This window comes from Schistocerca gregaria, chromosome 7 (assembly GCF_023897955.1).
Source record: "Schistocerca gregaria isolate iqSchGreg1 chromosome 7, iqSchGreg1.2, whole genome shotgun sequence".
In the NCBI taxonomy this organism is placed as follows: domain Eukaryota; kingdom Metazoa; phylum Arthropoda; class Insecta; order Orthoptera; family Acrididae; genus Schistocerca; species Schistocerca gregaria.
Genome location: NC_064926.1, coordinates 119,196,111 through 119,219,966, shown reverse-complemented (window position 1 = coordinate 119,219,966; position 23,856 = coordinate 119,196,111). Strand labels below are relative to the sequence as shown.

At 42.5% G+C, this 23,856-nt stretch overlaps 1 protein-coding gene across 5 annotated transcripts in view; it reads left to right on the top strand.

Moving 5' to 3' along the window:
• The window catches only part of LOC126282208 (F-box/WD repeat-containing protein 2-like), a 119,547-nt gene that overhangs the window by 26,263 nt on the left and 69,428 nt on the right, over window positions 1-23,856 (top strand). The window contains exon 1 of one of the 5 annotated variants that reach the window (XM_049981757.1): window positions 13,073-13,415. The exons of the other annotated variants lie outside the window; for them this stretch is intronic. Within the exon in view, the coding sequence (XP_049837714.1) occupies window positions 13,396-13,415 (20 nt within the window). The 5' untranslated portion in view covers window positions 13,073-13,395. Of the gene's footprint in view, window positions 1-13,072; window positions 13,416-23,856 lie in introns of those variants that run through there. 5 annotated transcript variants of the gene reach the window in all.

Genomic DNA, 23,856 nt, shown 5'->3' with positions numbered 1-23,856 from the left:
CAGATTTTCTGCCATATTTACTGAATAGAGCCTTTCTATTATATCAACTGTTCTAAAAGTGCCATTATGTTATTAATTTGTTAAGCTGACGAGCTGTACTGTGTTATAACCTTTAATCACAATAATTGCGTGGATTTTCACACACTCTCTTAGAAACAATAGCTGACCACATGATTACAACTCTGTCTCTCGTATTCGACTGCTGTGCCGTGACATGCGGCCGGTGCCGTTCGTAGCTAGGTGGCGCTCCCGCGCTCATCCGATTTGCGGAGCGCCTCTATCGCCGTTTGTGCGTACTGTCGTGGCGGCACTGTTAAATGTCGTGGCACTATCACAACACTTTTCCCCCCTTGAAAAAAATGAACACTCACTTCCTTGGAGACATGGACAGCGCAGAGACATCCATGGCCTCTTGTGAGGCCCCGAGGAGATCCCGCACAGAGACACGGGAGTATGGTCGAAAATGTCCAGGACGGAAGCTCGTGCGTGGAACGTGCCTCCTGGATGAGATGATGGGTGAAAACTCCGGAGCAGCATCCATAGGTGTCATTGACCTGGGAGTGTGCTCCAGCGAGATGGGTCCCAGAGAAGGTGGCGTCGCGACTGGGGCCGGTTCCGGAGTACTTGGAAGCGGCAGCGATGGCGACTGCATCAACACGGACGGTAGATCAGCAGCAGCGACAGGACTGGCGTCTCGAGCTGGTGGAGGCGAAGGATGGGGCGGTGGCACAGGCGTGGCCACCGCTCGTGGGCGCATCTGGTCGTAATGGCGAACAACCGTGCCGTCGCCCGTACGGATTTCACAAAGCCGGCGGCCGCGAAGAGCCTTGACCACCCCTGGAATCCATTTAGGGCGAGATCCATACCCTCGTGCCCACACGTCGGCGCCCACCGAGTATTTTCCCGCACTAGGGGACACAGTACAAGGCCTGACAGGGTGAAGCAGGTGCAGTAGAGTGCGCGGTTGGCGGCCATGCAAGAGTTCAGCAGGGTCATCTGTGGAAAAATCACTAAGGAATTTTTTCATCTGGCATTTGAAAGTGCGGACAAGGCGCTCGACCTCCCCATTCGATTGCGGATGGAAGGGAGGTGCGGTAACATGATGAATCCCTTGTCCAGTACAAAAATCACGGAAGGCCTGCGAAGAGAACTGAGGGCCATTGTCCGTGACGATCGTGGATGGAAGACCTTCTAGCGCAAAGATTTTGGACAAAGCCAGCGTCGTCGCCGCAGTGGTGGGCGACGGACATCTAACAACAAATGGAAACTTCGAGAAGGCGTCAATCAACAGTAGCCAATAAGTACCGAGGAAGGGGCCAGCAAAGTCGGCGTGCACACGTTCCCATGGCTGAGCCGGATCAGGCCACGGAGAGGGCATTGTACGAGGTGCCGCCAGTTGTTGAGCACACTGGCCACATGCAGCAACCATATGGACGATGTCCGAATCAATGCCGGGCCAATAAACGTGCCTGCGGGCCAGGGACTTAGTCCGAGAAATACCCCAATGGCCTCCGTGCAACAGTTGGAGAACATCTTTGCGAAGAGAGGCTGGCACCACGACCCGTGGAGATGCGCCATCCGTGGCCAGAAGAACAACACCATCACGAACAGACAGACGAAGGCGCAAGGCATGGTAGTTGCGAAGGGGATCCGATGCCCGGCCCCTGGTCCTGTCCGGCCAACCTCGTTGAACAAAACCGATCACCCGACGCAGGACCGGGTCCCGCGCAGTAGCTGATGCGACCTGCGAACCTGTAAGTGGAAAGCCCTCGACCGCACGACGTTCTTCCTCATCAATGTGGAAACAGAGGAGTTCATCACGATCGAAAACAGGGTCGGGGCCCATCGGCAATCGCGACAATGCATCAGCGTTGGCGTGCTGGGCCGTGGGGCGATAGTGAATCTCATAATGAAAACGAGACAAGTATAAGGCCCAACGTTGCAGGCGGTGAGCTGCCTTATCCGGAAGTGACGCCGAGGGGCTGAACAGAGAGACCAGCGGTTTGTGGTCGGTGATGAGGTGAAACTTAGAACCATACAAAAAAACGCTGAACTTTTTTAGAGCATAAATGATAGCGAGCGCCTCCTTTTCGATTTGAGAGTAACGCCGTTGCGCCTCGTTGAGGGTCTTGGAAGCATAGGCAATGGGTCGTTCCGACCCATCCTCATACCGATGGGCGAGAACAGCCCCTAGGCCATACTGTGACGCGTCAGTCGCCAGAACCAAGTGCTGACCCGGACGGAACGTGGCAAGACAAGGCGCCGACTGCAAATGAGCCTTCAGGCGGACAAAAGCCTGCTCACACCCGTCGGACCAACAGAAGGGGACGTTTTTGCGTAACAGCTGATGCAGAGGATAAGCTACCGCTGCTGCGGATGGAATGAATTTGTGATAATAAGCAATCTTGCCGAGAAACGCTTGAAGTTCTTTGACCGTAGACGGCCGGGGTAGAGCGTTAATGGCCGCAACGTGCTTACGGAGAGGGCGTATGCCCTCACGGGACAAGTGGAAACCAAGATACTCAATGGAGGGTTGGAAGAACTGTGACTTGTCCAGATTGCACCTCAACCCAGACGGATGCAAAACCCGAAACAGTGAACGTAAATTACGAAGGTGCTCCGCAGTGGAGGCTCCCGTGACAACAATGTCATCCAGATAGTTTATGCAGCCGGGAACGGAAGCCGTGAGCTGTTCCAAAAACCGCTGAAAAATGGCCGGTGCGCTAGCGACGCCAAATGGTAATCGCTGGTACTGATACAACCCACAAGGAGTGTTGATAACGAGAAATTCCTTGGAAGGAGCGTCCAACGGCAACTGATGGTACGCCTCCGATAAGTCAAGTTTGGAAAAGAACTGGCCCCCAGCGAGCTTGGTAAACAACTCCTCAGGACGAGGAAGAGGATAAGTGTCAATGAGGCTCTGAGCGTTGACAGTGGCTTTAAAGTCACCACACAATCGCAGACTCCCGTTTGGTTTAGAAACCACCACAATCGGCGATGCCCATTCGCTGGAGGTAACCGGAAGGGGAATCCCTGAAGCTGTTAACCTGTCTAGCTCAGCCTTGACAGGTGCACGCAACGCCACCGGAATAGGGCGTGCCCGGAAAAACTTAGGGCGAGCCGTAGGTTTAAGAGTAATGTGGGCTGCAAAATCCTTGGCACAACCCAGACCAGCAGAGAACACGGACGAAAATTCACAACACAATCCATCCAGCTGTTGATACGGAATGTCCTCAGATATGAGGTGCACATCATCATCAGTGGAGAACCCGAACAACTGGAAAGCATCATAACCGAACAGGTTTTCAGTGCCCGCATGATCCACCACATAAAACGTGAGGGGCCGAACAACAGACTTGTAGGCAGTGGAAGCATCAAACTGGCCCATGATAGGAATTTTCTGCTGATTATAAGTCCTCAGATTGCGCGTAACTGGAGACAAAGGAGGGGAGCCCAACGCCAAATATGTGCGAGAATTAATGAGAGTTACTGCAGAGCCAGTGTCCACTTGCATGCGGATGTCTTTATTCAGAACACGAACAGTAACAAACAACTTATTTGTTTGAGAAAGCACACAGTGAACATCCATGTCCGACGCCTCGTCCTCGTCGACAGGAACTTTATGGGACTGACACACAGAAGCAATGTGGCGTTTTTTCCTACATGAATTACACGTGGCCCAACGTTTTGGACACGCTGCCCTGTCGTGCTGTACGAAACAACGGGGGCAAGAAGGAAGCGCGGAACGAACCGGCTTCTGTGGTTGCTGGTTTCGCTGCGAGCGTTGCGGCCCAACGCGACGTTGTTTACACGAGTGAACCGCCGCCACATCTTCGTTCTCCTGTGCAACAGGCAAATTGTCCTTGTCGAGAGTTGACTGTACAGCGCCTACATCACACCACGCGTCTATTTGCGCGCCAGCAGCGTGAGACACTTCAAAGGATTGAGCGATGCTTAGAACTTCCGACAACGACGGGTTTGGCAGTTGTAGGGCACGTTGCCGAACTTCTTTATCAGGAGCAAGCCGTAGAATAGCATCCCTAACCATTGAATCAGCATAAGACTCGTGATGAGTGTCCGTGACAAACTGACATTTCCTACTCAGGCCGTGTAGTTCCGCCGCCCAAGCCCGGTAAGATTGATGGGGCTGTTTACGACACTGGTAGAACGCCACGTGGGCGGCAACGACGTGGGTGTTTTTTCGATAATAGGCAGACAATAAGTCACACATTTCTTGGAAGGACAGGGAGGCTGGTTCCCGCAGAGGGGCTAACTGAGATAGCAGCTGATAGATTCGAGGGGAAATCCAAGATAGAAATAACGACTTACACATAGGAGCGTCGACAACGCCGAAAGCCAAGAAGTGTTGCCGCAAACGCTTCTCATAATTCTCCCAGTCTTCAGCGGCCTCGTCGTAAGGAGGGAATGGAGGCGGAGAAGAGGAAGACAGACAATGAGTAAGCGACGTCGACAACGCCTGAATCGCTGCCGTCAGCTGTGTTTGTTGTTCAATGAGCGCTTGTATGAGCTGTTCCATGTCTGCCCCGTCACGAACACGCAAATCCACAAAACGGTGAAAATATCCCGACCTCGTCGCCAAAAAGTGTTATAACCTTTAATCACAATAATTGCGTGGATTTTCACACACTCTCTTAGAAACAATAGCTGACCACATGATTACAACTCTGTCTCTCGTATTCGACTGCTGTGCCGTGACATGTGGCCGGTGCCGTTCGTAGCTAGGTGGCGCTCCCGCGCTCATCCGATTTGCGGAGCGCCTCTATCGCCGTTTGTGCGTACTGTCGTGGCGGCACTGTTAAATGTCGTGGCACTATCACAACAGTACTGCAGAGACAGCACTGCAGTAAGTCCATGTGTTTTGTGCAGTAGTCCATGTGTTTTGCTGTAAGGTGCAATGTTGTCAATTGTGAAATCAAAAGGCCACTTGTTTTAATTTTTGATAATATACAGAGATCATGAAGTAACCTTTATTCTAACAACTACAGTAGATCAGACAATGTGAACTCAGACAATAGTAAAATGTAAAACATAAACATTAAATTTCAAACAATCTTTTTTTCTCTGAAATATTGCTGGAACTGATTGAAATACCTGTGGCCAACATTTCTACAAAGTTGACATCATTGAACAAATGATTGAAAAAAACCACACTGCTAGACATACCCAAACATATCTGTTTGCGAGAGAAACTTCTGTGTGCTTGTCACCGGTTGGCTGTCATTTTATTATCATGTTGTTTTTCTCTGACCAGTATACTTCATTTTGTATGTAACTCTAACATACCCTGCTTAGAGTTAAGCAGAATTTACATGCATGAACCCAAATAGTCTGATAAATTGCAGAAGGAGTGGCTTTTGAGGTAACTTTTTGCTATATTTTTGAATACCGTGTTGTTCTCAATTTCCTGCTATAGTGTTTCTCTTGAACTTGATGTTTTGTTCTTTCTGCAGCAGGTATTAATTCATTGGCATCAGACTCCTAGGAAACTCAATGAAACCTGGAAGTATTTTATAATGAATTTATTATCTTTTTTCCCTAAAGAGTACAAGATATCATACTGGTTTGGCATATTCTGCTCGTAAATATGCAGATTCTGTGAGCAATTCTCAGCAGAGAACAGCGTTATTTAATTGTGCTTGAAGAACTAACTGTCAGATCATTAAGTCAGAAATGCCTACCTTTCAGTGATGACATACTCTTCAATCGGTGGTATCTGAGACTATATTTTCAATCAAAATATTTATTATTTTTATTTAAATGTTGTTCCCTTAATTTTAGACGCAGGGTTGTGGCATATTAAGTGTTCTCAAAATAAAGTATTCAGAAGTCCCATACACCTCTCACCAGTAAATCTTGTCTGATTGAAGTTTATTTTCTATTTGATACATGGAATAATTCCTCTCTTACTGTATACAACTGAAGTATTAGCAGTGTGATACAGACCATACCCACCTTCTGCCAACTTGTAAAAGATACTAAATATCCCTTGCATCAATTACAGGCTCATTTGAAAAGCATTGATTCTGTTGTTTTTAATTACACAGGTCTGCAAAAAATATTTTTTGAAAGTTATTTGAAATTTGATAACTGACTTTTGTGTACGTTTCAGTGCTGATTTCAAAAATGCAATCCAATGTACTTTTCAGTGCTGATTTTTGGGTATAATTACAAAATTTAAGCAATTTATCACATTTTCTTCAACATTATAAAATTTTATTTTATTTATAAATCATGTTCTAAACTACATTTCCAGTACACTTCCATTTCTCTTTAAGCTCATAAGTCCTTATAATAATGCTTTCGCCTTCTGATGAAGCATTTTTTATTGCTTTTCCAGCTGTGGACTCATTGACGATCATCTCTTTTTATCATCCAGCAGTAGTTCTCTATCATGTTGACGTTCCATCTTCCTTGATATCTTCTTTCCGTTTCTTTGATGTCTTGGTGAAATCTTTTGCCCCGCTCTTCACTTACATCACCAAGGTTTGCAGGGAAGTAGTCAAGATGTGAGTGGAGAAAATGAAGTTTAATGCTCATGCTACAGCCCAGATTCTTAAAGTTGTCTAGCATGTCTGTGACGATTCTCTTGTAGTTTGGATCTCTTTTGTTTCCTAGGAAACCAGTAACAACTAATTTAAAATATGTATGTTGCTGCCTTTTCTTTTGTTTTCATTTTGTCCACAAAGTTGCAATCTGTCATTAGTTTTCTAACGTCTGGTCCGACAAAGATTCTTTCCTTTAGCTTAGCCTCATATGAACCAGGAAACTGCCCACAATGATATCTGAAATGCTCCCCTTCTTTTGACAATGCCTTAACAAATTGTTTCATCAGCCTCAACTTATTGTGAAGTGATGGAAGTAACACCTTTCTGGGATCCACAAGGCTTTTCCTCTCAACGTTTTTAACTCCTACGTGTGAGTTTCTTCTCAAGGGCCAAATTTTTATTTATCTAGTGTTGCTTTCTGTCTCTACTATCCCATTCACAGAGAAAGCAAAGGTATTTTGTATAGCTACTTTGTTGACCAAGCAGCATTGAAATCACTTTTAAATCGCCACTTAGTGTCCATTTGTGGTCTGAATAGGAGAGTTTGCTTAAAACCAGTTCAAGGTTTTTGTAACATTCTTTTAAGTGAACCGAGTGTCCAACTGCTATAGAAGCATACTTATTGCCATTGTGTAGAAGTACTGCTTTAAGGCTTCTTTTTGAAGAGTCAATAAAAAGTCTCCACTCATCAGGAGCATATTCTATTTTGAAACATGTCATAAGTCCAGGAACATCACTGCAAAACACCAGGTCACCTTCTTGAGAGAAGAAAGATACAAACTCCTTTTCCCTTGATCAATACTAAGAAAAGGATGTACCCAGAGCCAACATATGTTTATCTTTCTATCTAGATCCTAAAACCTTTGCAAATTTTTTTAGAAAGGCCTAGGTCTCTAACTAAATCGTTCAGTTCAGATTGTGATAATGGAATTGGATCGGTTGTGCCAGGATCATAGCAATCTCTGTCTTCTTCACTATCACCTTGCTGAGCCAATGTCTCGTGATCATCTATATCATCCAAAGAATCTGGAGGAGAGCGTATTGATACTTCAGGTCCATGAGGAACAGGGTGAATGACTGATTGAATGTTAGGGTAAGAAATATTCTTTTTGTTTTTCAAATTGAATGTGTGATTTTTAGGCTCCCTCCAAACCATTAATATTCCAAAACATAAGGATTGCTTTTTACATTGAAACTATTGCCTCAGTTCTTCAACACACACTGAACAAACTTTGTGTGGGGCCCAAGACTTATCTCGATCACCTAACTTTATACCAAAATAGGTGAAATATACTTTTTCAACAAAATTAGAAATGTTCCTTTGTTGATTTTTAATGGTATAGTTACCAAAAGTGTAGCAGAAGTAATCTGGCAAGTTTATTCATCCTGTGGTAGCCATTGTCCATAAAGCAACTTCACAACACAAGAAAACAGTCACTACTTTAAAGTACTAGTAACAACAATACGTGAACAGCACAGAGTGCAGAGGCACAGTGATCTGAAGGACAATAGCAGAAGCTCACTGCTTGGTGATGACGGGGGGAAGGGGCAGCATGACAGACAGGCACTCACTGACATGAAAATACTCCTGGTTTCTCTGAATTACTCTTTATTTTACATATATCTAGTATAAGAATGGCTAAATAACAGTTTATGGATATCCTAAAAACCAAAATTCAAACTCACTAGAGTGCTGAAATATTGAGAAAAGCTAAAACTAGACAAGCAGTTTGTGAAATAACTGTACATGATGGAATTTTTTCACTATTTTTCCCAAAATTAGCAGAAAACACTATAAAAATCACTTAATAAATTTAAACAATTTTAATGTCGCAGATCTGTGTTATTGTAATGAAACACAATGAGGTTCGCAGCAGGGTGGAGCCCATCTTCTCACAGTCACCGGCCGTTTACTAAACCGTCGTGGCAACCTACACTGCAAAATGCTGTGTCCACAGAGAAGTATGATGCTGTACTGGCACGATCTCCACATGGAACAGAAAACAAATAAAATTGGGTGAACATTTAGAAATAAATCTAACACGAATACATTTAAAGAAAATTTTATAAACATTTAGTTGACGTTGCTGGGGCAGGCAAGACATAAGTATTACCATATATACTTGCAACACTACACTGCCTGATGTCTGCTTGTAACCTGTTATTGACTTCTGCAGCAGATTATAATCCTCCAATCCAAATACTAGAGAGGTATGCACTGTCTATATGCAAATTATTTTTATTTTTAGTATTATGGTTGTGATTTTCATAATTTATTCTACTGGGTGTCCCTGCTAAGAGTCATCAGGTGCATTTTCTGTGATGTCTCAGCATATATTTGTGGCTGGAGTCAGCCCAAACGAATACTGCTCATTACATGTTTCACGCAAAACTTGTGTTGACAGAAAGTGTTGGTCTGTTTCCTGTTACAAACAAAATTATTTTTAAAGGGAATTTTAGATGTCCTTTTGGTAGAGCAATCCAAAATTATTCTGACACAGTATTTTACTTTATCGATATGTATTAACAGGGACAGTAGAACACGAAGAATAACCAGTACGCCAACCATGAATGAGCAGTGCTGCTCCATGGCGGTGGCAGTTAGTGCTGTCCAGGATGTTGCTGCCTTTGCTGGAGTATGTATCAATAGAATGAACATCACATTAGAATAATTTGGGACCACTCAATTGAATGGACATGTAAAATTTCACTTTAAAAATAATTTTATTTGTAATGGCGAGCAATCTGACGCTTTCTGTTGACATTGGACTTCGCATGGACAACATGAGGAGCAGTTTTACTTAGAGCTGACTCCAGCTATACATTCCAAAAATGAAATTTTAAATATGCCAAAATGCAAGGGAAAATATGCCTGACAACTCTTGGGAGGAACACACTGTACATTTAATCTTGTTATTAACCTCTAATACCATTACAGGGAGTGTGTATTTGTACATAAGTGTAAGAATCACACAGTTCTCTAGGGAGCTTTTGCGAGATATTTCATTATCAACTTTAGACAATATTCTTACAGTGCACTTCTGTAGACTAAATAATTTTTGACCTTAGCTGAAGAAATTTATACCACAGGATGTATTGAGTGGAAGTATTCTAGCAATCCTGTAGGAAGGTCAACACAAGGAGAGGGATTTTTGAGTACAAACTAGGCGAACTGAGCTTTCCAGTTAACTCATCCACACGCTGGTGCATCTAAGTTTACTGTCATTCCGCACGTCTGGAAGATTCATGCATGGAGCCTCATCCTGTGTGTGTCTCTTGTTCACTACTTTTTTTACCTGTAAGTCATTTAGGTTTGTTTGGATCTGCATAATGTGACTCTTTGCAAGATGAAAGGTCAAAATGCTGTGTATAAGTTGTTAGCTTGTTCCATTAGTCTGCTGCCTGTGTCAGGTAATTGTCTGTTTTGACCCCTTGGCAATATTCTTGTATCATTGGCAAATGTCATAATATTTGAAGAGTCCTCTAATGCTCCAGGTACCTCATGTAAGTAGGCCAAAAACAGGAGTAGACCAGGAACCAAATGTTGCAGAACTCCATGTTTAATGTTTCCCTACTCCAGATTTAGTCCTATTTTTATGTTATAATTTGTTAATGTGATCTTCTGTTTTCTGTTGGTAGACTAGTACTGTACACCCTTGAAATTTTCACACCAGCTGTACACCAGGGTCACTGTGACCATCAATTATTTGCTGGAGAAATTGCCTGAATATAGAAAATTTTGTAGTGAAATTAGACTCTCATATACTAAGTGTGTTTTATTTCACCGACATATATTTTTCAATCAATATTAGTATTAATGCATCCAGAATTTGAGATTAAGTAAAATCTGTCACGGAAGCTTTTCAATGATGAAAGTTGAAAGTGATCCAGATCTAAAGAGTTTGTTTGCAGTTTAATTAGATGAAGATGCTATTCATTTAATGAAATGCACTTATTACATAAATATTTTGAGGTGTTCTCAATTATTTGTAAATTCATTCATTATATCCGCACTCTTGGAAAATAGACTACAATGTTATTGGCAATTGACATCCCTATTAGGGTTGGCAGTGTTCCAAAAGTGACCATTTTTACCATGGATGGCTAGTTTCTTCTTTGGCCTGTGACAAACTAATCAGTTCGGCCATTGTCAGTAACTCCTGCAGGAGCATCAGCTTCTGAATCACTTGCATCACAAAAGTCACTTATGTCACTTTCATGGTTGAATTCTTCTAACAATGTTCTGCGTAAAGCACCTTTGGTTAGTAAAATGTCATTCCTATGTGCCATTTTCACATAAATGTACTCCACATTTGGCTACAGAAAACACTGTGTACACCAGTATTATAGTGAACCTTCAAAAAATATGTCTGTGAAATTAATTAAACAATAATGTCTCATAACTTCAAAAGCCTGTCCTCTGCTAGGTCTGATTTAGGCCTAATGCTGGCAGTGGGTTGTGTATGTGCAGGCGCACATGCACAGTTGTTGTTGTTGTGGTCTTCAGTCCTGAGACTGGTTTGATGCAGCTCTCCATGCTACTCTATCCTGTGCAAGCTTCTTCATCTCCTAGTACCTACTGCAACGTACATCCTTCTGAATCTGCTTGGTGTATTCATCTCTTGGTCTCCCTCTACGATTTTTACCCTCCACACTACCCTCCAATACTAAATTGGTGATCCCTTGATGCCTCAGAACATGTCCTATCAACCGATCTCTTCTTCTAGTCAAGTTGTGCCACACACTTCTTTTCTCCCCAATCCTATTCAACACCTCCTCATTAGTTATGTGATCTACCCATGAATTCTCAGCATTCTTCTGTAGCACCACATTTCGAAAGCTTCTATTCTCTTCTTGTCTAATCTATTTATCGTCCATGTTTCACTTCCATACATGGCTACACTCCATACAAATACTTTCAGAAACGACTTTCTGATACTTAAATCTATACTCGATGTTAACAAATTTCTCTTCTTCAGAAACGCTTTCCTTGCCATTGCCAGTCTACATTTTATATCGTCTCTACTTCGACCATCATCAGTTATTTTGCTCCCCAAATAGCAAAACTCCTTTACTACTTTAAGTGTCTCATTTCCTAATCTAATTCCCTTAGCATCACCCAACTTAATTCGACTACATTCAATTATCCTCATTTTGCTTTTGTTGAAGTTTATCTTATATCCCCCTTTCAAGACACTGCCCATTCCATTCAACTGCTGTTCCAAGTCCTTTGCTGCCTCTGACAGAATTACAATGTCATCGGCGAACCTCAAAGTTTTTATTTCTTCTCCATGGATTTTAATACCTACTCCAAACTAGTCTTTTGTTTCCTTTATTGCTTGCTCAATATACAGATTGAATAACATTAGGGAGAGGCTACAACCCTGTCTCACTCCCTTCCCAACCACTGCTTCCCTTTCATGTCCCTTGACTCTTATAGCTGCCATCTGCTTTCTGTACAAATTGTAAATAGCCTTTCGCTCCCTGTATTTTACCCCTGCCACCTTCCGAATTTGAAAGAGAGTATTCCAGTCAACATTGTCAAAAGCTTTCTCTAAGTCTACAAATGCTAGAAACGTAGGTTTGCCTTTCCTTAATCTTTCTTCTAAGATAAGTCGTAAGGTCAGTGTTACCTCGCGTGTTCCAGTATTTCTACGGAATCCAAACTGATCTTCCCCGAGGTCGGCTTCTACCAGTTTTTCCATTCGTCTGTAAAAAACTCGTGTTAGTATTTTCCAGCTGTGACTTATTAAACTGATAGTTCGTTAATTTTCACATCTGTCAACACCTGATTTTGTTGGGATTGGAATTATTATATTCTTCTTGAAGTTTGAGGGTATTGCGCGTGTCTCATACATCTCGTTCACCAGTACAAACAAAAACCTCCACTATCAGAGTGACCCTGGTATACACATCTAGGGTGTAGATAAAACTCCATCCATGCCAAAGGCAAATGTTTAAACATCTCACCATTTTAGTTTCTGTAGTAGAATTTCATTATCTACGCAATCAAAGGCCTTTGCAACACCACAGAAAATGCCAGCAGAGTAATTTTTTAGTTCAACGAGAAGCATATTTGTGAGATTATTTATTTTTTTCTCAGTAGAGAATCTCTTTTGGAAGCCAAACTTGTGTGATATTAAAGTGTAATAATTAGAGGTCAGTTGCTTTTCTCCACTTTTATAAATTGATATTACCACAGCATACTTCACTCTTTCAGGAAATACGCTGCTGCTCATAAACTGACTGTAAATGTCAATAAAAGAAACTTTAGGGACTGTTGTAGATACCATATTGTTCAACTATGTTGCACTGTTTTCTGTGTCTGTGTTCCATCAGTGTTGGGAAACATCATGACCACATTTTTCTCATGGCCACTCACACAGTTAGAAGCTCCATATAGATGGACTAATCAGTCACCTGGAGAAGTAAAATTTAAGAGCATGGAATTTTACACAGAATCTGGAAAATTATTAGTGGTTTTATATTTTTGATTAGTGTAAGATACTGTATAGGGGAAGTTATTACTGTTGTAGCCATAGAAGCACCTACCTTGTGCTTCCACATGGTGCTGCTCCTGTACTGGCTCACCACTGCAAATAATTCAATAGTCCTCCATTTTAAGAAGAGTGCAATAATAAAAAGATTAAATGTCATGTATGTGACCTGAACAGGACAGAAAATCACTAATACTGTTCAAAGTATCCTCTTCCAGGCCTTGTGCAGTGGCTTGTGGAGTATACACTGATCGGCCAGACCATTATGACCACCTAACAAATAGCCGGCAGGTCCACCTTCATCATGGATAACAGTGACGACACATCGTGGCATGGAAGCAATGAAACCATGGTAGGTCGCTGGAGTGAGTTGGCACCAGATCTGCAAACATAAGTCACCTAATTCACGTAAATTAAGGGGAGGGCGGCGATGATCTCTGATGCCACATTCAATTTCATCACAGATGTGTTCCATTGGATTCAGATCTGGTGAGTTGGGGGGCCACTACATCAATTGGAACTCACCACTGTGTTCCTTGAACCAATCCATTGCACTCCTGGTCTTGTGATGTGGGGCATTATCTTGTTAAAAAATGCCACTGCCATCAGGAAACGTGATAGTCATAAAGGGGTGTATGTGGTTCTGCAACCAGTGTAGAGTACTTCCTGGCTATCATGGTGCCTTGCATGAGTTCCACTGGACACATGGATGCCCACATGAATGTTCCCCATAGCATAATGTAGCCGCCACCAGCTTGTCTCTGTCCTGCAGTACGGGTGTCGAGAGCTGTTCCCCTGGAAGATGACAGATTCGCACCTTAGTTGCCAATGTTGTAGTGTCAACAATGCCACATGTGTGGGCCGTTGGCTGCAGAGGCCCATTGTTAGGAGTGTTTGGTGTACTTTATGTTCATATACACCTGTACTCTGTCCAGAATTAAAGTCCGATGTTAGTTCTGCCACACTATTATGACAACTACCGCATAATTATCTTAATACTAATACCAGCTCAGCTCTTTACTTTCTTCTCCGCTCTCTAACTTTCAGAGGTGTTCATTGCAGGAAAGTCGCTTTATTTGTATCATCACTTTGTTGATTTCACATGGTACTGAAATGAAGATCTGTAATAAAATCGAAGCAAGGCAGTTTATGTCCAACAAGTTTCTTCTTCTTCTTGTTTTAACATTAGTTTATTATTTAGACAGGAGATGTCTAGGCAGCTATGTTTCATTTTGTTTGCAGGTTGTAGTAGCCTGTGCTTTATGAGGTTGTCCTCAGAATGAACAGCACATTTACACCTGCTATCGTTTCTTGTGTTGTGGGAATTAGTGCACATTTGTCATGCAGAGGATACATGATGCTATCTGAAAAGTATATAAAATATTCAACTGGAAAAATTGGCTGGGCATCTCCTTGGGTGCAATTTGAATAAAGAGGCTGGATTATTACGCAACTTCAACTCATTTGGATGGTCTTTGTGCTAGGTAAATATCATGAAAGAGTGACAATCATTAAGTGTTTACATGCTGCCATCATGAAGACCTATTGTAAGTAGAAAAATGGTTGTAAAATCTCTAAAGTTAGAAATGGCAATGGGTATGTTTGCCATGTGCATAAATGTATACATCAAGTACTTGTATACTCCAAGAAACAGTGTGGGTTACAATCTTTGATGCAGCTGAGACTAGTTCAGTAGTTGGGAGCTATATGTGTTTTTGGAGCACATTGTACATATTTTCAGACAAGGCTTCATAGCTGTTAACCCCGTAAACCTATCATCATCATCATCATCCTCATCATCATCATCATAATCTCCATATTCTTCCAGCAAGCTGGATAGGATGTTCATCAACAATTTGCTTCCATTTTGCTCTATCTTGATATAATTCTTGTCATGATATTGTTTCCCAGTTTTCTCCTATAGTCTTCAGGTCTTCCTGAATCTGATCCAGCCTTCTTTGTCTAGGTCATCTTATTGGTCTTTTCCCTTGCACGTTTCTATCCAGGTATAGTTTTGGCAGGCGGTTATCCTTCATCTTCCTCACATGTCCAAACCTCTTGAGTCATGCAAAGCTTAGTCTCTTAGTCACTGATAAATCCACTTGCATCTGTCCTCTGACGTGTTCATTCCTAATTTTCCCTCTTTTAGTCTTCTGCAAGGTGGATTGTAGAAACTTCATTACACATGCTTGTAACTTGCTCAGATCAGCCTTGTTATTACATAGCATTCCAAGTTGCATGTTATAGTCGGCAGGAGATACACTTTAGACATGAAATCTTGAACATGACAGCTGTTTTAAACATGGTCTGTTTGTCTCTCGCAGCTACTCCCTTGTCACACACAAAGACAGTGTGATAACAGGATGATTACAATTAGAACACTTTCTCCTACTTCCTTTGTTTTAACAGTGGTATTATAATCCCCTTCTTCTAGTCATCTGGAATATTTATTTTCCTTCCAAATGTTTCCCTATATTTCTGCTGTATCACCTCTCATTGACATTATTACTACTCACAGTATAGAGGAGGCATGGTGTCGCAGACACCCACAATGAAAAGACTGCTAAGTGTTCAAGCTTTCAGCCTAACGGCCTTTTTGAGAACCAGAGAACACACACACACACACACACACACACACACACACACACACACACACACACACACACACACACACATCCACGGTTAACAGATGCAGATTGTAGACTGGAACTGCGTCTGATGGGAGAAGCAATCAGAGTTGGGTCATTGGGGTAAGAAGGAGGCATGAGGTGAAATAGCAGGTTATTATTCCACCCTGAACTTTCCATAGTTCAAATCACTCTATCTAGTACTGTAGCTGTTGATGTATTGTGACTGAACAGTGAGACAATAGAACAGTTACTTCATCAATCAATCACATTTCCCATTACATGTTATTACTCAATGTATGTGCATATGCCTTGCTTCATGAGAAAGTTCACTGATCTTATGTTCTGTGTGGTGTGTTTCAATTGGTTTTGATAATACTGTGCTAGGGGAATGGTCAGGGTCTTTGACTTGATTTGTAACTAATGGTCAGTGGTCAGTTGTTTCTGAATATTATTACTTTCATTGAATCCTGGGAACACACAGCTCATTTACTCTTTCTTTGTGACACTAGATAAAAATATTATGAGCGTTCACTGAATATAAGGGAAATCAATAAGTGTATTCATCATTTTTCCTCGCAACAGTGTTTGGGAACATAATACTTGTTACTGACAAATTATTTTGTATTTTCACTACTGCAAGCTTTTGATTACAATTCTCTCATCAAGAGCAAACATTTCATTTCTATTGCAAATAAAACACACATGTTGCCCCTCTTCATGTGAAAGCTGAATATCTGTGGTTCATGGTAGTGTACCTGCTCACTACAAATTCACTACAGCATGTCATGGCTCATCACAAATCAATACAAAACAGCCCTCCTTATGCCTTTGAAAGAATTATGGCCAATTACTGTTTTTCGACAAAGAAGAGACTGAACTCTCAAAAAGTCTGGGTTGGGAATACTTTGAAATTATAGGGGAATTAATGTTTGTCCCAGTTCTGACAATTGACAGAAATGCTTAGATGCTTTCAATAAAGGATTGAGAGATATTGTTCCAATGTGCCCAGAAGACGATGTATGACAATCTCTCTATGCATGTCTAATAATTGTATTTATGATCATGTTTTTGATACTCTGTGAGATGATATATTGCTGACAGCATCACAAATGTGACTTTTTAAATATGTCTTTGTCATTTTGTACTTCTTAGAGGCCCGCTTCATTTAATTTTGCAATTTATTTATTTTTCTTTCATCATACAGACAGAGGAATCATCACCTATAGTGAGGATGTTGGTAGACACAACCCCCTCTACTCCTGAAAGGAACTAATAATTCCAAAAACTAGGATAATGTCATGTTTTACTTTTATATAACTCTATCGGTAGTACAAGATATAGTTTACTGTTGTCCTTGATTTGGAGAAAACAAATTACAGAAAGTTCATTTCATGGGAGATATTTCCTTAAAGCTTTGGCTGTTTGTTTATGATGACTGAACATTGATTAATCAGTAACTTACTTCAGATGTCTGCATATTACAGAAAATTGATTGGAAGACACATACTTGTACAATAAGTTGTTAAAGGAAAAAGAAGAAAGAAGCTCAAGTCATTACACTGTTTAGCTATTCAAGTTTAGATTTTCCCCAATTTCCTTAAGTGGCTCGTACAAGTTTCTACATCTTTTATTGGTATCATTTTTCTTGGGGAAAAAATCCTCATGCAAGGTAAGAAAAGCATCTACAATTACATCGACATCATACTCTGGAAGCCATTTAACTGTGTGTTGCAAGGGGCACTTCTGGTACCACTGTCTCATCCTACCTGTCCGTGTTCCACTCACTGATGATGTCTGGGTTAGATAAACAGTAACTACAAAATTAACTTTGTATGATTGGGCTGAAATATTTTCCTAGAAACCATATGAGAAAATTTGGGGAAAAGTATTTTAAGAAAGAAACACAAAGAACTGTTTTAATATTGCAAAAGAATTACGGGAAGGTATTAGGAAAGAGAAATAACATAGACTAGATATTAAACCTTACATGTTTCTAAAGTGAATAAAAATATTGATTAGCATCCAAACACAAAACATATTCCTTTTGAGTCTTTTTAATGTAAAAATTTACTTCTGTATTACAATTATTTGTGGAATGATCCCAGCTTCATTCCTTGTAAAATATGTTATTTGCTTTGAAAATTTGCCATTTAAGTGACTGTAGACTGTTTTCTTCCCCAAAGTTGACAGTTCATCTGTTGACACATTAATGCATAAAACTTGATCATAGGCTGTCTTTCTATACTTAACATTTGACTGTGATGGGGAACTGAAAGAATTTATTGGTACCTGATGAAAAATAGCTTGCTTGTGTGTATGTGCTAAAAACTACATTGCCTGGGAAAAGAAGAGAGAGAGAAGCATTGCCTGGGAAAAGAAGAGAGAGAGAAGCACCCAGAAAACATGATCAGATGTCACTGCCTCTTCACACACACACACACACACACACACTCACACACACACACACACACACACACACACACACACACAAAATCAGTGGGCATGTAAGTGATTAGAACTGTTTCACTGTGACAGGCACAATGGCCGTCAGATTGCATTAATGTTGTTCATGTTTTGTGTTATTTCCAGGCCTGGTAGGCTATCTAACAGGCATGAACAGCATCAGATGTTGAGAGATCACTGAGTCGGACATGGAGGTGCCGTGCACTCCTGTGGGACAATGTTATTAGCAACTGACAGAGTTTGAAAGAGGCCTAGTTGTGGGGCCCCATTTGGCTGGCTTTTTGAGTTTTGCAGTATCCAGATTTTTGAGGCATTTGAATGTGACAGTGGCCTGATTTTGGACTGCATGGGAACTGTCTGCGATGTGTAATCACAACAATGGAGGATCTCTGTTTCGTGCAGTGATCACTGTTTTGTTCTGTAAGCACATCATAAGCTTCACATCTGCACCTACCATCCAGGCACAAGTAATGGACTCCCTGCAACAATCTGAGTCATCCCGCACCACTGATGAGAGACTAGCAGCAACTGGATTAGGGAATCACAATCCAATGTGTAAGTTGCTGTTAACACCACAACACAAACAGCTGCATTTGGAGTGGTGTTGTGACCAGGAAGCACAGATGCTGATGAATGGCATCTCATTGTATCCAGTGATAAATCTCGGCTCTGTACTATCCTGGACGACTGTCATTGGTGAGTATGGCGACAAGTGGGCGAAAGGTCCTGTTCTTCCAATATTTTAGAGAGGCATGGTGATGTTATTCCTGGTGTCAAGTTATGAGGAGCCATAGGGTATGACTAAAGGCTATGCTCAATAGTGCTTGAGGGAACTCTGATGGCACAACAGTACATCATGGATGTCCTGCTCCCTTATATGTTTCCACAGCGTGTGCTCTTGCGGTCGCTTTCTCACTTCCCTAGCATGGGGTTCCGGGTTCAGTTCCCAGCAGGATCAGGGATTTTCACCTGCCTCGAGATGACTACGTGTTTGTGTTGCCTTCATCATCATTCATGAAAGTGGCGAGATTGGACTGAGCAAAGGTTGGGAATGTGTACGGGCACTGATAACCGTACAGTTGAGTGCCCCACAAACCAATCATCACCATCCCTCATATGTTACCTCTTGACTGACAATATCATGGTGTCATTTTCTGACAGGACAGTGCCTGTCCGCATGAGGCACATGACTCTACAGATGTTGCATGATGTTCAGGTGTTCCCATGTCCATCAAGATCCCCACATCCAATAAAACATGAGCAATCAGCTTGGATGTCAACTCCATTGCGGTGCCAGCACCCAGAATATTGAGGACCAGTTACAAGAGTTATAGGCCAGCATGCTCTAGTAAGAGAGAGGATGGCTTTGACACCATTCCCAGTTGAATCATTGCACGCACCCAGGCCAGAGGGGGTGCAACGTCATACTGATAAGTGGGCTCATACTGCCAGATTATTTGTAAATTTCATGTGATTTTGAAATAACATTATGTACACTGTCAATCCGTGAAGTTTCATTCCATTCCTTCTCATGATCTGGGTTCTTCACTTTTTTATCAGGCCGTCGACAAGAGTTAGGAACTCAGTCTCACCATTACTCTATAAAAATGCTGAATGTTTAATACACTTAACCAGAGCACTATTTATGACACAAAAAGAAGTTTCATTCAAAAATGGATAAGCTGTGTTGATATTTGATTTGATGTGTACGGATGGTTCATTGTTTGCAGTTTTGCACATGCAAGAGTTATCTAAATACCTTCTGATCAACTCATGGTAAATTTGTATTTTAGGAAGCTGTGCGTTGAATGTACAATGCTGTATACATTACTCCTTAATAATGAATTCACGTTTTGGAAATGCAGCACACAAAATAATCATTTGTGTAGTGTTGTCATATTTCTGCAGCAAAGCATATGTACCACCTTCGGTTTTCATGAAACTTGTACAAAGACTAGTCAAACTATTGAATCTTTCACTTTGATGATGATGGATTTATGTTTACGTACTTCTTTGTCATAAGAAATAAAATTGCAAACATTGTTCAATATTTTTGATTAGCCCTTTATATTACACTGTCTTGAAGTGTACCAGGGGACTCATCTTAAACTCTGTGTTAGTCATTGGCCATTTGTTTTTCGATCACAGTGCTCTCCTCGAGCCATACTGAGATTTCAAGACTCGTTATAATGTAGCAATGTGTTTCTCTTTTCTTTGTGAACCTTAATTGTGGTATATATTAAAAACAAATATTCCAAGACTTTACCAAGCGGGAAAGTAGCAGTAGATAGGCACAATAAATAAAACACACAAACACACACACAGAATTTCTAGCTTTCGCAACCGACAGTTGCTTCTTCAGGAAAGAGGGAAGGAGAGGGAAAGACGAAAGGATGTGGTTTTTAAGGGAGAGGGTAAGGAGTCATTCCAATACCGGGAGCGAAAATACTTACCTTAGGGGAAAAAAGGACAGGTGTACACTCGCACACACACACATATCCATCCGCACATACACAGACACAAGTAGAGCAGACATTTGTAAAGGCAAAGAGTTCGGGCAGAGATGTCAGTCGAGGCGGAAGTACAGAGGCAAAGAAGTTGTTGAAAGACAGGTGAGGTATGAGCGGTGGCAACTTGAAATTAGCAGAGGTTGAGGCCTGGCGGATATCGAGAAGAGAGGATATACTGAAGGGCGAGTTCCCATCTCTGGAGTTCGGATAGGTTGGTGTTGGTAGGAAGTATCCAGATAACCTGGACGGTGTAACACTGTGCCAAGGTGTGCTGGCCGTGCACCAAGGCATGTTTAGCCACAGGGTGATCCTCATTACCAACAAACACTGTCTGCCTGTGTCCATTCATGCGAATGGACAGTTTGTTGCTGGTCATTCCCACATAGAAAGTGTCACAGTGTAGGCAGGTCAGTTGGTAAATCACGTGGGTACTTTCACACGTGGCTCTTCCTTTGATCGTGTATACCTTCCGGGTTACAGGACTGGAGTAGGTGGTGGTGGAGGGTGCATAGGACAGGTTTTACACTAGGAGCGGTTACAAGGGTAGGAGCCAGATGGTAGGGAAGGTGGTTTGGGGATTTCATAGGGATGAACCAAGAGGTTACGAAGGTTAGGTGGACGGCGGAAAGACACTCTTGGTGGAGTGGGGAGGATTTCATGAAGGATGGATCTCATTTCGGGGCAGGATTTTAGGAAGTCGTATCCTTTCTGGAGAGCCACATTCAGAGTCTGATCCAGTCCCGGGAAGTATCCTGTCACAAGTGGGGCACTTTTAGGGTTCTTCTGTGAGAGGTTCTGGGTTTGAGGGGATGAGGAAGTGGCTCTGGTTATTTGCTTCTGTACCAGGTCGGGAGGGTAGTTGCGGGATGCGAAAGCTGTTTTCAGGTTGTTGGTGTAATGGTTCAGGGATTCAGGACTGGAGCAGATTCGTTTGCCGCGAAGGCCTAGGTTGTAGGGAAGGGACTGTTTGATATGGAATGGGTGGCAGCTGTCATAATGGAGGTATTGTTGCTTGTTGGTGGGTTTGATGTGGACGGATGTGTGAAGCTGGCCATTGGACAGATGGAGGTCAATGTCAAGGAAAGTGGCATGGGATTTGGAGTAGGACCAGGTGAATCTGATGGAACCAAAGGAGTTGAGGTTGGAGAGGAAATTCAGGAGTTGTTCACTGTGAGTCCAGATCATGAAGATGTCGTCAATAAATCTGTACCAAACTTTGGGTTGGCAGGCTTGGGTAACCAAGAAGGCTTCCTCTAAGCGACCCATAAATAGGTTGGCATACGAGGGGGCCATCCTGGTACCCATGGCTGTTCCCTTTAATTGTTGGTATGTCTGGCCTTCAAAGGTGAAGAAGTTGTGGGTCAGGATGAAGCTGGCTAAGGCGACGAGGAAAGAGGTTTTAGGTAGGGTGGCAGGTGATCGGCGTTAAAGGAAGTGCTCCATTGCAGCGAGGCCCTGGAGGTGCGGGATATTTGTGTATAGGGAAGTGGCATCAATGGTTACAAGGATGGTTTCTGGGGGTAACAGACTGGGTAAGGATTCCAGGCGTTTGAGAAAGTGGTTGGTGTCTTTGATGAAGGATGGGAGACTGCATGTAATGGGTTGAAGGTGTTGATCTACGTAGGCAATGATACGTTCTGTGGGGGCTTGGTAACCAGCGACAATGGGGCGACCGGGATGTTTGGGTTTGTGAATTTTAGGAAGTATCTACAGCCTAGGCCTTCGTGGCAAACGAATCTGCTCCAGTTCTGAATCCCTGAACCATTACACCAACAACCTGAAAACAGCTTTCGCATCCCGCAACTACCCTCCCGACCTGATACAGAAGCAAATAACCAGAGCCACTTCCTCATCCCCTCAAACCCAGAACCTCTCACAGAAAAACCCCAAAAGTGCCCCACTTGTGACAGGATACTTTCCGGGACTGGATCAGACTCTGAATGTGGCTCTCCAGCAGGGATACGACTTCCTAAAATCCTGCCCCGAAATGAGATCCATCCTTCATGAAATCCTCCCCACTCCACCAAGAGTGTCTTTCCGCCATCCACCTAACCTTCGTAACCTCTTGGTTCATCCCTATGAAATCCCCAAACCACCTTCCCTACCATCTGGCTCCTACCCTTGTAACCGCTCCTAGTGTAAAACCTGTCCTATGCACCCTCCACCACCACCTACTCCAGTCCTGTAACCCGGAAGGTATACACGATCAAAGGAAGAGCCACGTGTGAAAGTACCCACGTGATTTACCAACTGACCTGCCTACACTGTGACACTTTCTATGTGGGAATGACCAGCAACAAACTGTCCATTCGCATGAATGGACACAGGCAGACAGTGTTTGTTGGTAATGAGGATCACCCTGTGGCTAAACATGCCTTGGTGCACGGCCAGCACACCTTGGCACAGTGTTACACCGTCCGGGTTATCTGGATACTTCCTACCAACACCAACCTATCCGAACTCCAGAGATGGGAACTCGCCCTTCAGTATATCCTCTCTTCTCGATATCCGCCAGGCCTCAACCTCTGCTAATTTCAAGTTGCCACCGCTCATACCTCACCTGTCTTTCAACAACTTCTTTGCCTCTGTACTTCCGCCTCGACTGACATCTCTGCCCGAACTCTTTGCCTTTACAAATGTCTGCTCTACTTGTGTCTGTGTATGTGCGGATGGATATGTGTGTGTGTGCGAGTGTACACCTGTCCTTTTTTCCCCTAAGGTAAGTCTTTTCGCTCCCGGTATTGGAATGACTCCTTACCCTCTCCCTTAAAAACCACATCCTTTCGTCTTTCCCTCTCCTTCCCTCTTTCCTGAAGAAGCAACTGTCGGTTGCGAAAGCTAGAAATTCTGTGTGTGTGTTTGTGTGTTTTATTTATTGTGCCTATCTACTGCCACTTTCCCACTTGGTAAGTCTTGGAATCTTTGTTTTTAATATATTTTTCCCATGTGGAAGTTTCTTTCTATTTTATTTACATCATCATTAATTGTGATATATGTGTATTTGATGTGATTGGTAATCATGTTACAGCTACAGTCAGGAACGTGTTACGTTAAGCACTGCTGTGAGCGTAGAACTATTAGTTGTAGCAGAAGTACTGGAATGGCTCAAGGACTTATCGAGTAATGGAACCCATTACGTTGTCCTTAACAACTGGTACTTATCAGAGACAGGGGTGACTTTAGAAGGGCC